This window comes from Nicotiana sylvestris, chromosome 9 (genome assembly GCF_000393655.2).
Source record: "Nicotiana sylvestris chromosome 9, ASM39365v2, whole genome shotgun sequence".
Taxonomy (NCBI): domain Eukaryota; kingdom Viridiplantae; phylum Streptophyta; class Magnoliopsida; order Solanales; family Solanaceae; genus Nicotiana; species Nicotiana sylvestris.
In genome coordinates, this window is record NC_091065.1 from 126,917,537 (window position 1) to 126,932,137 (window position 14,601).

At 42.3% G+C, this 14,601-nt stretch overlaps 1 protein-coding gene across 1 annotated transcript; it reads left to right on the top strand.

Moving 5' to 3' along the window:
* Positions 1 to 248: 248 nt before the first annotated feature.
* On the top strand, positions 249 to 1,628 carry LOC104214554 (photosynthetic NDH subunit of lumenal location 1, chloroplastic). Its single transcript, XM_009764245.2, has 7 exons — positions 249 to 465; positions 539 to 613; positions 684 to 757; positions 829 to 951; positions 1,025 to 1,096; positions 1,181 to 1,277; positions 1,352 to 1,628. Exons 1-7 carry the CDS (start codon positions 327 to 329, stop codon positions 1,456 to 1,458), a joined length of 687 nt encoding a protein of 228 aa, XP_009762547.1. The 5' UTR covers positions 249 to 326; the 3' UTR covers positions 1,459 to 1,628.
* Positions 1,629 to 14,601: the final 12,973 nt, after the last annotated feature.

Below are 14,601 nucleotides of genomic sequence, written 5' to 3' on the forward strand. Positions count from 1 at the left end.
TTATAATTTTAGAAGCAATTTTTTGCAAATTGAGTCCCAAATGTTTGAAGTTGTTTCCAAAATGGCTAAACTTGCAAAATTTTATGAACTTCAGCCATGACTTAAATTGGGTTGCCGAAATGGGCTATCTGTGCACTTCCGGAGCCCAATGAACCTTGGCAAGAAACGTGATCCTCTCGATTTATTTGCATCTTATCCTGTAAAGGAAAAAATAAAAAGCAAAAGGAAAATAATTCTAAACATGCGTTTAATTGTGAACCAATCAAAGAGAACACTATATATCTATATCCCACACTTTATGAGAAGGAAAAAAAAAATCTGCAAAAATGGCAGCTACTTCACTCTCAGTGAGTCTTCCCTCGGCAGCGATAACTAATAGGGCCAGTGCTGAAGCGAACACTCTGAATAGGCATGCGAACATTATCGCATGCTCAGCATCAGAAAACACATTTTCTCATCAAGAGAGTAAGTCAATTATCTTTGAGGTAAAAGCTTATATATATCAATCGTATAGTGTTTTTGAATTACTTTGTTTCAGGAAGTGGGATGAGGAGGGCATTTTTATTGGGAGTAGGAGCTCTTTTATTACCCACGAGTCCCCTTCTGGCTCAAGGTACGTACTCACTCTGTTATAATTAGATTGAGCGATCTTTTGGACGATTACTATCAGATGGTGTCTGCAGGAAAACCAGAAAACTATGAAATCTTTGTTGACAAACAAGATGGATATTCATATTACTATCCATCAGATTGGAGGGTATGTATGTATGTGACTTTTTAAATTATTTGAAATTATTTTCTTTGACTTGGAATTGGAAACACGGACAGGAATTTGATTTCAGAGGTCACGATTCTGCATTTAAGGACAGATATCTACAACTGCAAAATGTCCGACTAAGTTTTATACCATCTGATAAATCAGATATCCATGATTTAGGGCCAATAGAAGAGGTAAATATTTCTATGTATGTAGATGCAATAAAAATATGTATGTGCTGCTTGCTGATTTATTTTCTTCCAAAAGGTTGTGGCCAACCTGGTAAAACATGTTTACTCTGCACCAAATCAGGTGGCAAACATAATGGAAATGAGGGAGGTATAATTAATGATCTCTCTCTATTAGTATTAGATGAACAGCTCCTTTGAATACGTGTTGACGTTATTTCTATAACTGATGTAGAGAAGTACGGATGGTAAAAATTATTGCACCTTTGAATATGTATTGACATCTCCAAATTTTTCTCGGGCAGCATTCGCTACCATAGCAATTGGAAATGGTAACCACTAACCAATTGACATCACAATTTTTTTTAGTTTCTGCCTTCTTTCAAATTAAGAATTTTTTGTACAGGGAGATACTACACACTAATCGTGGGAGCAAATGAAAGGCGATGGAGAAAATTCCGTAACAAACTTAAAGTGGTGGCTGACTCTTTTCAGGTGCTGGACATGATCTAGAATTGCTCTCAACCTGTATCTGAGGCAGGCAATCATATAGTGTCATGGATTCTATATATCCTCTTGCAATGAATACATCATTCAATGTCTGGGCAAAGGCAATTCAATGAAATTACAAAAATGTTTCCCAAACCAAGTAACCAAATATTACAATGTATGTGTTTCAATTATTTTCCAGCTTCTACAACTAACATGTAAGAAAAATATATAGCACAATGGCCAGGGGAACTTCAGTAGAAAAAATGAACAGAGAAACTAAACTACAACACACCCCAAAAGAATAGAGAGGGAAAAGAAGGAAAAATCGATAATCAAAGCTATGGCTACACTCCTTTCAACTCTAAAATAACAAACCAAATATACCTTGAGGAGACAAGAAATAATCCCAATCCTCCAAAAGAATATGTTTCGACATCCTATCTACGGAATGCAAAAAAAACCCTTCCTCAACTAATTTGAGGAATGGATCATTCAAACTATCAGTTTCACTGCCTGAACCTTCCTTATTAAAACAGATGATCAGATATCTTTATCATCTTTTCCAAGTAGCGGATCACCATTTTGGAGGGAGTCTGCCGCGGTTCCCAACATGGTGGAAAATTGGCAAGTTCATCAGCGACATAAAGTATGATTACAGATACTAGAGGCTCTCATCATTTCTGTTTAACAAAGTCACTGTTGACGCAATCCCTTCCCGAAGTGAGGTTGCATCAAGCGTACATACAACATACGAGCCATTTTTTGCCATAAGTGTATCATGGGTGCCTTCCTCTAAAATTCTTCCTCCATTAAGTACCACTATGTTGTCAACATGCCTCATCTTCGCTGCTCGGCGGGCAAAACTTCTTAAAACCAAATCAACCATCCCACTAAGTCATAAAAAATCAAAAAAAAAAGTATACGAGAAGCATCAAATATGGGCATGGGGCTCTAATAGTCATAATGACTGGTCGCGTCGTTACATTCTCCACCTCTTAAGCAAGCGTTCGTTCTCGAACGGGTTTAGAGACATACCTGAGTTGCTCAAAAAGGTGTATATAGCTACTCGGCATATCTGACTCGGTCTCCCAAGTATCTGCCTCACTCGGTTGGCCTCTCCAAAGCACATTTACCGATGCGATCCCTTTTGACCTCAACTTTCAAACTTGCCTATCCAAAATGGTCACTAGCTCCTCCTTATAAGCCAGACTCTCTTCTAACTGCACCGTGCTAAAGTCCAAAACATACAACTTGTCTTCATGATACTTTCGGAGCATGGAAACATGAAATACCAGATGAACTCTCAACAAGCTGGGTGGCAAAGCAAGCTTGTAAGAAACCTCACCAACTCAAATAAAACCTCAAATGGGCCAATATGCCTAGGGCTCAACTTGCCCTTCTTCCCAAATATCATCACGCTCTTCATAGGTGAAACTCTAATAAGAACCTTCTCAGTCTCCATGGAAGCCACATCAGGAACCTTCCTATCCGCATAACTCTTCTATTTGGATTGTGTTGTGTGAAGCCCCGCCTGAATCAACTTCACTTTCTCCAAAGCATCATGAACTAAATCAGTACTCAATAACCTAGCCTCACCAGGCTCAAACCAAACAATAGAAGACCGACACCACTTACCATACAAGGCTTCATACGAAGCCATCTGAAAAATGCTGGACTGGTAGTTGTTGTTTTAAGAAAACTTCGCAAATGGTAAAAGTTGGTCAATGGCCTTTAACTTCACTAACACATTCTCAAAACATATCCTCAAGGATTTGAACAGTACGCTCGGATTTCCCATCTGTCTATGGGTGGAATGTAGTGCTAAGCTCCACCTACTACCCAGCTCTCGCTTAACACCCCTCCAAAAGTGCAATATGAATTGAGTACCCCGATATGAAATGATAGTAATAGAAACATGTGCAAACAAACAATCTCTCTAATGTAGATTTGAAAAAATCTCTCTTAGAGTGTAAGAAGTCATAACCGAAATTAAATGTGCAGACTTAGTCAAACTATCCACAATGACCCAAATAGCATCAACGTTCCTCAAGGTCAGTGCCAAGCCTACCACAAAGTCCGTAGTAATGCGCTTCCACATCCACTCCAATATATCTATTTTCTTAAGCAAACCACCCAGTTTCTGATGCGCATACTTCACTTGCTTGCAATTCAAACAACATGACACATGCTCGACAATGTCTTTTTTCATCCTCTGCCACTAATAATACTGCTTCAAATCACGATACATCTTCATAGCATCTGGATGAATGAAATACCTCGCAGTGTGAGCCTCTTCAAGAATCAAGTCTCTTAAACCATCAACATTAGAAACACAAATCCGCCTATGAAGTAGCATAACACCATCCTCCCCATTAACCACCTTCTTAGCACCATCTCGCTGCATCGCATCCTTAAACACCAAAAAATGTGGATCATCATACTGGCGAGTTTTGATGCACTCAAACAAAGACGACTGCGTAACGACACAAGCCGATCCCAGATCATGGCCACGACATTCTCTAGGGCGGGCGTCCTGCCCCCGGCTCTAACTCTATGAGACCCTAGCCACGATTTTGGTCCCTTGTCATCACATCTCTGGCTCGGTTTATCATATCGAAAGTCGAGGTATGCCACGAGATCAGTTTTATCTATATACAGATAGTCCCATTGTTTCTCGGAGAGTAAGTTGACGAGAAACGACATGAGCTCCTCGATTCTGTCTTTAATACGCTGTCACAGAAATGACAAAAAACCTGAAACATCTCGTCAGTCATGTCATTATGACCTCACTTGCGTGCCAGCCGTCTGTTGGTTATCCCTAGACGCGAAACGTCGTAGAGCCCCTGTAAATATTCTCTCCTTCATTCATTTTTTACTTTACGTTCAATCTTCTACCTTCGTGCCTTTAGGATTCCATTACCCACTCTTCTTATACTCTAGTAATTTTTACCTTTGTCACTTAAGGTTCCTCAGTAAATTGCAAGCTTTCACTCATTCTCTACCCAAGCCAACATATCTAAACTTTCAACTTTCTATTCTTTTCAAGCTTTTTTCAGATAATAATGGCCAAAACCTCTAAATCCGTTCCCCAAAAGGGCGTTCCTACTTCCTGACCAACTGCTAAAATCAATGAGACCGTTCCCGATATGGTCGACATAGAGAGGTCCGTTGTTGACATGGCTACCAGTGAACCAGTCGATGAACCTCCCTTAAAGATGTTCAATCCCGGGGGTTGTTCGGTCACTAACCACTTCAAGGTTGAGAAGCCTTCTTCGGTGCAGGGTCGATGTAAGGAGGCCTCGAGATATATTTGCTCGATCACCAAAGAGGACCTCCCCACAGTCCGAAAGGACTGCAACTGGGCCGACAAGGATGTAGGGGTCCCCGATTCCGAGGAGACCATTACCACCCATGTTGAGGGATATCGAGTGTTTACACTTATCTATTTACATTGGGCCTAGTAGACCCGGTCACCTCAGATTTTGCAGGAGGTATAATGTATGCCTCGGCCAAATTCATCCCTCGTTGTGGAGGATCGTGATCCTCCTTCGATTCTTTGTGAACAAAATTTATTCGTGTACCTTCACCATCAATTATCAACTTCACTTGTACAGTTCCCAAATCTTCTGTAGGGGACTTATAAAGTTTGTACGCCAGGCTAGAAAAGCTCCATTTTCAAGCATTAAAGTGGTCGGGGATTAGGGTTGGCAAGGACGCTTTGTCCGGGTGAAGATCGCCGACCTGATACCTACCAAGTGGAGGTCGTTCCCTGAGAAGCAGAACATATCACGTAAGTCTATTACTCTTAAACGTCAATTTTATGTTTTTTCTTCCCTTTTCTCATCGGTGTTTGTTGTGGTAAAGCCCTTGCTCGAGTTCCAAACGCTATTCCTCGGCTCAAGGAGTGGATCATGGGTATTGTGTTACGGATGTCCTACTCCGAGTGCTCGTGGTGCAAACTCTCTAAGGGTCATTGGGAGGCCCTTTCCCATGGTAAGATTTCTTTCCCGAACAAGTCGTATTGTGCTTCTTCTTCTAGCATCTTGTTCTAATTTCCTTTATTTTCTTTTTGCAGGTTTTCCTAAGGCCGTCGAGCTTAGACCTCCGGTTGGGGATGAGGACTTGCCCGTTGACTCCTCTGCCTTGCGGCAACTAGGGGTTGCAATAGGAGAGAAAAAGCATAAACTAAAGGCTCTGGGCTCCCCGAGCTCAGAGAAGAAAAAACCAAAGAGAAGACTGGCTCGTAAGCCAAATGAGAGATCCACCTCTCGAGCACTAGATTCGGATTTGTTGTACGACCTTAAGGATGAGTTCGAGGAGGAAGAGCATTTTGCGGCCCACAACCTGTCGGCCCCCGAAGAGCAGGAGGTTGTTAAACAAGAGACCCATGAGGCCGATATCCCTAAAGTTAGGGAGGTTAATGAAGAGGCTGGGGCGGAGACTTCCTGGGATACCGGTAATGCCCCGAAAGAGGCACTCGGTATGGTAGATATTACTGGATCACCTTCATTTACCGAGTCTATGTTCAACAAGGCCCGAACGGTGAGAGGGAGACCCAACGAATGGGCTCACAGAGCGAACGGTGTCCTTCGCTGCTTTTGACGGCGTGGACTCCATCGCCCTAGAATACGTCATCAGGTTGGGTGACTTAGAGGTACCGAGGAAAAATTCATCTTCGGAGGTTGGCGGGCCTAACTCGAGCCCGAGGTTGGTTAAATGGTTCCCCGCCCAAGCTCAGACCCTGGTCAGAAGCGATCAATTTTTATTATCGTTCTAGAGGATGCTTGGGTTCTCTCTACCCCTGTCGAGATAACTAGTTACCTCTGGTGCCTGGTAACCAAAGAAGACCAAGCAAAAATGAACGACGTGGATACGCCATGCTTGTTCAACGAGGCACAATAGGCACTGAACCGGGTAAGGTATTATCATACTCTTTGGTTTTCAGACTCAATTTTTGAGGACTCTAATGCTTTTTCCTTTCCTTATTTTACAGACCTCAACGCTTCACCACGAGACCTTTCTTTAGTACCGAGACGAGCTTAGTCAAATCGAGGTCGAAGTAAAAGAGCTTGCTGAGAAGAGGGACATGTATAAGATTCTCAGCAAGCAAATCGAAGGAGAAGCCAAGAGCCTTCGAGCCGAGTTGGATGCGACTCAAAAAGAACATGCCAACTTGGTGGAACAGGTAAAGATTTTTGAAGTTAGTGATGACGAGCTAGACATGGCGACTAACGGTGAAAACCCGCAGGTCCAACTGAAGCTTGACCGGATCGCCAACTCCAAGCCGAGATGGACGTGATTACGGCCGAGGCTGAAGAATGGAAAAGCAAGATGGATCGCTTGGCTTCAGAAAAGGAGACTGCCCGGGTACAGCTTGCCTCGGCGGAGACCCAACATCGATTGGCGAGGGAGAAAGTTGAGTCTCGGTCCCAAAAAATCAAAAACCTTCAGTCTCAACTGGGCTAGGCTGTCGCTGAACGGGATACCCTTGCTAAGGAGCTTAAAGCAGCCAAGTCAGTGGCGAAAATAACCAGGGCCAATGGTGAAGAGATGGTGGCCTAGTACAAATATGATGTCGAGGCTGCCCAAGACCGCCTGAAAGTTATTGCTGACTACGTGAAATGGCAGTTTCAAATGGAGGCTCTCGAGGAAGTTCATGCACGGGGTTTCGACTTATCGACCGATATTGAAAATGTTAAAAATCTTGAAGTCAAGGCCAATAAGTTGGCATATCCCGAGGACGAAGAAGGCTCCGAGGATTCTAGCAGGTCTGAGGGTGGAGAAGACCCTGATGGTCCTGGTGATGAGGCGGGCTCCAGCAAAGATTAGGCTTAGGTGCCTTGTAGATTTTTCTTTGTTCTTGTACTTTTGTATTTTTTGTTGAGGCTGTTTGGCCTTTGTAAAGATATATATATACAAGGCTCTTTTTTACCTTCGACAATTTTCAAGCTTGTTTCTTTCTTCTTGTTTCTTTATGATAGCAAAGATTTTGAATTCCTTAGCACGTAATAATTAGGTCTTGTTCATATGTTCGAACAAAGCTTGTTCTCGATATAATTTTTCTTAAGACACGTGGGGGCTTGGTCTGACCGGAAGCTTTTCCTAAAGTGCTTACTTAGAATTATTTTAAATTACGATTTTGCCGAGGGTAGCCTTTGAACCGGTTTAGAAATTTTGGAGGCCTTATGTTTTGGTTACGATCTTCGGACGTCTCCAAGCCATTCTAGGATGGCCGTAGACTTTAAAGTTCTAGTGTTTCCCAATGGGCTTATTACCCCAGACTTTGATACTCAAGCCATTCGGGCTTGCCCAGGACAACAGTCCCTGAATTGGGATCGCCGTAGCCTTTAAAGTTCGGGCACTACCTAATAGGTTTTATGCCCCCGGGCTTCGTAGCCCAAGTCGTCCGAGTTTGCCTTGGACGACTGTCCCTGAATGGGGGTGATCTCTTAGATTCGGATAGAGGTGGCCCTTAGGCTCGATGTCTTTAAGGAACAGTGTGTAGCAGTTTTTAAGAGACAAAATATTTATCTGCAAGGTAGAAACTTTCTTTAATTTCTGCGCGCAACATACAAGATAGCAAATGTGTATAAGCTTCGTGTTATGGCTTGAGTGGTCTATGTGGGCACGGTTCATTTGACTGATTGGCCCTTACAATAAATCCTATCCACCAAGCCCAGACTGTTCTAGCACAAAGTAACTTTCCTTGATAAAATCATTATCCGATGGTGATGGCCCATAGTATTCGAGGCCAATCATAGAGAAGGATCGTATACTGTTGATGTAATACTTGACTCCGGTTCATAACCGGTCTTCAGTTATAAGTTAGCACGATCCACTGTTGCCTCGTTAAAAACCTTGCCGGAAAACCCACTTGGGACAAAACCGGTTCAAGAGAAAAAGAGTGCAACGCGTGATTGCATGCCTAAAAGTTTCATCATTCCTTGATTGTTACCTGCAAGTGTTAGTCAAATTCGTAATATATGTAAAAAAGAAATAAATAGGGTCGTACCTATCACGCGCCAACCTCGGGAGGCGCGACCGACGCTCAATCGAGTGAACCCAACTGCGCAAGCCTTTTGACACCTTCTACCCAACTCACTATGATCAAGAAATCATGCTTTCATTTAAATTAGACAGTAAGAAAGATCATTCATACAACATCGCTAGTTCATTTTCTATTATAACCCTTAAACCATAGTTATATTCCCAAAACATTATGCAATTACAGTTTAGAGGAAACAAGAGTTTAGAATTACAACATAGTCTAGTAACCCATCTAATACCCAAACATAACCCACACAAACGTCTACGGAGCCTCTAAGGATATAAAAGACAGCTATGATAACTCCGGCAACAAGGCCCCGGTTGTACCTCAAAAGTGGAAATTTTATAACAAAAGGTGTACAGCATAACCCCTGAAGGAAAGGGGCTCACCAAGACTTCTGAGAGGAGGATACTCCGTTACTTGCGATCGGCACTGTCCGCTATAGAACCACCTACATTCATTCAAAAATGTAGCGCCCCTGGCAAAAGGGGCATTAGTACCATGGAATAGTACTAGTATGTATAACTAAACATCATCTCATTAGAAAGAACTATCATACAAGAACAACGAAATCACAAAGAACAATCAAAAGCTTTAAACGAACACCACGTTATCAAATAAAAGAATCATATAACTTTCACATAATTTCCATAGCTTTAGGTTGGGGCATTTAATACTATTCTTCATCATTCATAATACCACCGCTTTCTTGTGCGGAGTCCGATCATGACCCGATTGGCTAGGTTGTCTCATTTGAGACATGTATCTCAATCACCATCTCATTCTCATTTTTTGGATTCAATATCAGCACAATACCACCATGTGTGCCGCATGGCATCCGATTACGGCCCGATTGGCTAGTCCTTCTTCCCAAGATGTTGTTCCTTTTTCATTAATCATCTCATCTCAGTCTTTATTACACATATATCAATTCGTGAGCACTTGGGGCCACAATTATCACATCATACTTGGCACTAGGCCACGTTTCACATCATTTTCACTTTCAATGTTAACCTTGCAATTTAGGATAATAGGCACATACAAGAGCAATTCAAGTTGTAAGTATAGATAATATTTCACATATTTGGCATGACAATCTTAGTTTTAATCTTGACTTGAAGTCTAGGCATTTCAACACATGGTTCATATTCTTCGCACATCTTTAAATTATCAAGAATATTATATTGAACATATTGAGGCACACCTTTCACATATATATAATTGCAAAACCGATTCATGTGAAATAGCGATCAATTCATCAATCCAATTTCAGCCTTACAACATTTGCGTATACACCAACGGAGCTCAATTTCTAAGAAGAGGGGTTTTTAGCCATACATACCTCAATAGAGTTTTCCTTAAATTCTTACAAAATTCCGGAACTCTTAGCACTTCAATCTATTTTATGAGAATTACAAGTTGAACCAAAATTAGAGACATGGTTAAGATTCTAGCTCATTTGAGTATATTATCGAGCACTAAGTGTGCATTGTGATTTTAGGACCCTTTTGTGAGAGATTTTTATCATCTTACACCCCAACTGCTATCTTTTTAACTCATAATCTCCCCATACCCCATTATCACTCATGCATGCAAGATAATCAATCCTTATACCCATGAACCCACTTATTAATCACTTATTTTAATTGAAATTTTGAAATCATGGATTAGGGCACAAGTTCTTACCTCTTAGGATGAAGGCCCAGAAATTTTACTTGATAATCTTCAAAGATTTGGACAAGGATTGTAGTAACTTGGTGAGAGTTAGTTTCTCCCTCTAGAACTCCATCTCTCACTCTATTTGCAGTAAAATAGCATAAAAGAAGTCTAATGGGGTGTTTTTAATGGGATGAGGTCGTGTTTTAAAAGTTAGAAAATAGGAGCCCCAACACAATCTGCGATCGCATAATTGACATGTGGCCCGCAAAAGGGACCGCAAAATGGCCCCCAAAACATGAACAAACTGTCCGGGTATGCGACAAGAATGCGGTCCGCATACCTATTTTGTGGTCGCATAATGCACCGCAGAACTGCCCCTTGCAAAATTCCAAGTAGATTATGTGATGACTATGCAGCTCGCATATTGATTATATGATCTCATAATTGGCCGCATAGTTGACCTCAAAATTAACCATCAAACTGTCTGACTCAACGGTGACTATGCGGTCCGCATAGCTATTATGCGATCGCATAATGGACCGCAAAAATGTGCGCTTCTGAAAAATATTATTCCTTAACTCTTTAATGCACAGATCAATCTGAAGGGTCTGAACCGCGGCTCGCTTTTTACAGATTTCTAACACATATTCCTAACTTGACGCTACGAGATCTTGGGTTTTTGAGGAAAAAAAATTACGGGGCCTTAGAGTACCTTAACAGTAGTAGGGTCTTAAGTGGGTTACATTCCAGTTGTTCGGTAGTCGCTCACCGTTCATTACTTCGAGTTTGAATGGTCCTTTGCCGGCGATCTCGATAATTCGATATGGACCTTCCCAATTCGGTCCCAGCTTCCCTTTGTTCAGGTTTTGGCCCTTCGATTGTAATACCTCTCGATCCATTATTTTTGGGTAGCCAATCGAATGAGGGCGGCCTCGCGCCTCTTGTTTAATAGTTCCAGGCTCGTACTCATGGCCTCGTCATTTGACTTTTCGGTCGCATATCAGAACCTAAGACTCGGTTCTCCTACTTCAACTGGTATTAGAGTTTTGGCACCATAGAGAACGAGAACCGGGTGGCCCCGGTAATGGATTTTTAGGTCATACGATATACCCATAGGTCTTCAGGAAAAATTTCCTTCCATTTTCCTTTAACGTCGGTCAACCTCTTTTGAGGTTTTGGAGTATGGTTTTGTTCGTGAACTCCGCTTTTCCGTCCCTACTTGGGTAATAGGGTGTTGATAGGATCATTTTGACCTTATGATCCCAAAAAACTTGCTCACTTTACTTCCACTGAACTGCTTCCCATTGTCACACACGATCTCGGTTGGTATTCCGAACCGGCATATTTTATGGTCCCAAATGAAATCAATAACTTCCTTCTCCCTGAATTTCTCAAATGCCCTTCCACCTATTTGGAAAAATAGTCGGTCATAAATAATATAAATTAAGCCTTACCAGGTGCCCATGGCAAGGGGCCAACAATGTCCATTCCCTATTTCATGAATGGCCAGGATGACAAGACTGAATGCAGCAGCTCCCGGGCTGATGAATCATCGGAGCATGCCTCTGACATCTGTCACATTTTTGCACGAACTCCTTCGCGTCCTTTTCCATGTCGATCCAGTCGTAGCCGGCTCTGATTACCTTCTGAACCAATGATTCGGTGCCCGAATGATTTCCGCAGGTGCCTTCATGGACTTCCCTCAAAACGTACTCAAGTATCTCTTGGTCCTAGACATATGGCGAGTGGGCCATCAAATGTTCTCCTGAATAGGGTACCGTCTTCGGACAACCTGTCCGGGCCGCCTTTCTATGCAAAGCTCTCAATTCTTTAGGATCCAAGGGCAGTTTTCCAATCTTCAGGTAATCTATATATTTGTTTCTCCAAGTCCCAAGTTAAGCTTGTCGAGTTTATCTCGATGTGGCCTTCTTCCACTACCGATTTCATGAGTTTTACGACCGTTCCCGTGTTGAATTCATCATCGTTGACTGAAGATCCTAAGTTAGCAAGAGCATCGGCCTCGCTAATTTAATCTCGAGGTACATGTTGCAAAGTTCATTCCTTGAACTGACATAATGTCACATGTAGCTTACCCAGGTACCTTCGCATATGTTCTTCTTTGACTTCACACGTTCCATTGACCGGGTTCATCATGAGGAGGGAATCACACTTAGTTTTGATCACCTCGGCCCCAAGGCTTTTAGCCAGTTCAAGACCTGCAATCATGGCCTCATATTCAGCCTCGTTGTTAGTCAATTTTACAGTCCTAATAGATTGTCTAACTACATTACCTGTCGGTTGCTTCAACACGATGCCAAGTTCGGACCCCTTCGCGTTCGAGGCACCATCCATAAAGAGGGTCAAGATTCTCAAGAAAGTCCCCGAGTTTAACAGCAATTCCCTTTCAACCTCGAGCATTAGGGCCGGCGTAAAGTTGGCCAATCGTCTCGAGAGCTCGGGTTTATGCATTATGTTTCTCAATGGGTAAGTAGCTACAACACATATGGGATGGCATTGAAAATATGGCTTTATCTTCCTAGAGGCTCTTAGCAAAGCGAGCGCCATTTTTTCTAGGTGAGGATACGTAGTTTCAGCCTAGCCTAGAGTTTTGCTAACATAATAGATTGGGAATTATGTACCTTCTTCTTCCCGAACCAGGACTCCACTTACTGTTCATCTGCCTTTGGAGTATGAAGCAAAAGTGGGCTCAAGAGGTACCGCTTGAGTTCCTCCAAGGCTTGTTGGCACTACAATCATGAGAAGTTATTCTTTTTCTTCAATAGTGAGAAGAACCGATGGCTCTTGTCGGAGGACTTCGAGATGAAAAGCGGCTATGCACCTAGTTAACCTTTTAACAGCCTTAACATTGTCCATAAGGGTGATGTCCTCGATGGCCTTGATCTTATCGGGAGTAATTTCAATTCCCCGATTGGACACCATGAATCCAAGGAATTTCCCGGACCTGACTCTGAATGTACATTTCTCTTGGTTCAGCTTCATATTGTATTTCTTCAATATGTTGAAGGTTTCCTACAAATGTTTCAAATGGTCCTCTGCACGTAGGGACATAACTAACACATCGTCAATGTAAACCTTAATTGATTTTCCTATTTGTTCTTCAAACATTCGATTTACTAGGCGTTGGTAAATGGCACCAGAATTTTTTATTCTGAATGGCATTACGTTATAGCAGTAGGTGCCATACTTAGTGATGAAGGATGTTTTTTCCTGATCGCCTGGATTCATCTAAATTTGGTTGTACCCGGAATAGGCATCGAGAAAATTGAGGATCTCATGGTCGGTCGTAGCATCGATCATGCGATCGATGTTGGGCAAAGGGAAAGAGTCCTTGGGGCATGCCTTATTCAAGTCTTTGTAGTCTATACACATTCATAATTTATTCCTTTTAGGGACTACCACTATGTTTTCTAAACTAATCCAGGTACTTAACCTCCCAAATGGGCCTTATTTTAAGGAGTTTAGATACCTCGTCTTTGATGAATGCATGCTTCACTTCAGACTGAGGCCTCCTTTTTTATTTGACCGGGTGGAACTTCGGATCCAGGATCATCTTATGAGTAGTTATTTCTGACGGGATCCATGTCATATCAAGGTGGGACCAAGTGAAACAATCTATGTTAGCGATAAGGTATTTAATGAATTTTTTCCTGAGCTCGGGATTTAACCTCGTACACAGGTATACCTTATGATCAGGCAGATGCTCGATTAATATGACTTGCTCTAGCTCTTCAACCATTGATTTGGTAGCGTCAGAATCATCCGGGACTATGAAAGATCTGGGGAATCCGTAGTCATCATCCTTACCCGTCCACTGCTTCTCTAGTTCGATCGGGGCCGGTGTCGGTGGTTGCTATTTGTTTTCCCCCTTGGCGATTGAACAAAACCTTTGATGCTAAAAGTTTGGATCACCCCGTCGACCGTGAACATCTCCTTTTCGACCGGTTACTCCCCATAAACTGTTTTAAATCCTCCTAATATTGGGAATTTCAATGCCTGGTGTAGTGTCAAGGATACTACCCTCATGTTGTGAATCCACAGACTCCCGAACAAAGCATTGTATCTTATATCTCCTTCGATCACATAGAATTTTTTTTCCTGAATGGTCCCGATGATGTTCACTGGTAAGGTTATCTCCCCTTTCGTGGTCTCACATGCCATGGTGAATCCATGTAGAACTCATACTGCAGACACAATTTGGTCTTGTAGGCCCAGCTGCTCTACGACCCTAAATCGGATGATATTGGCCAAACTACCTGGATCAATTAACACACGCTTAACTTGAGATTTATTTATGAGTACAAATGTTACCATCATTGTGTGGCTGCACGATGCCCTCAGTGTCCTCATCGTTGAAGGATATGGTTCCCTCTGGCACGTAATCTCGAGTCAATATTTCCCTTGTGATGCACACTTTGGTGCACTTTAACATTGGTCCC

Bases quoted from the DNA above. Each gene is read 5' to 3' on its own strand.
- LOC104214554 (XM_009764245.2), top strand. From the start codon at position 327: ATGGCAGCTACTTCACTCTCAGTGAGTCTTCCCTCGGCAGCGATAACT. The intron at 466-538 runs GTAAGTCAATTA...ACTTTGTTTCAG, and splicing joins CACATTTTCTCATCAAGAGA to GAAGTGGGATGAGGAGGGCA. The intron at 1,278-1,351 runs GTAACCACTAAC...TTTTTTGTACAG, and splicing joins TACCATAGCAATTGGAAATG to GGAGATACTACACACTAATC.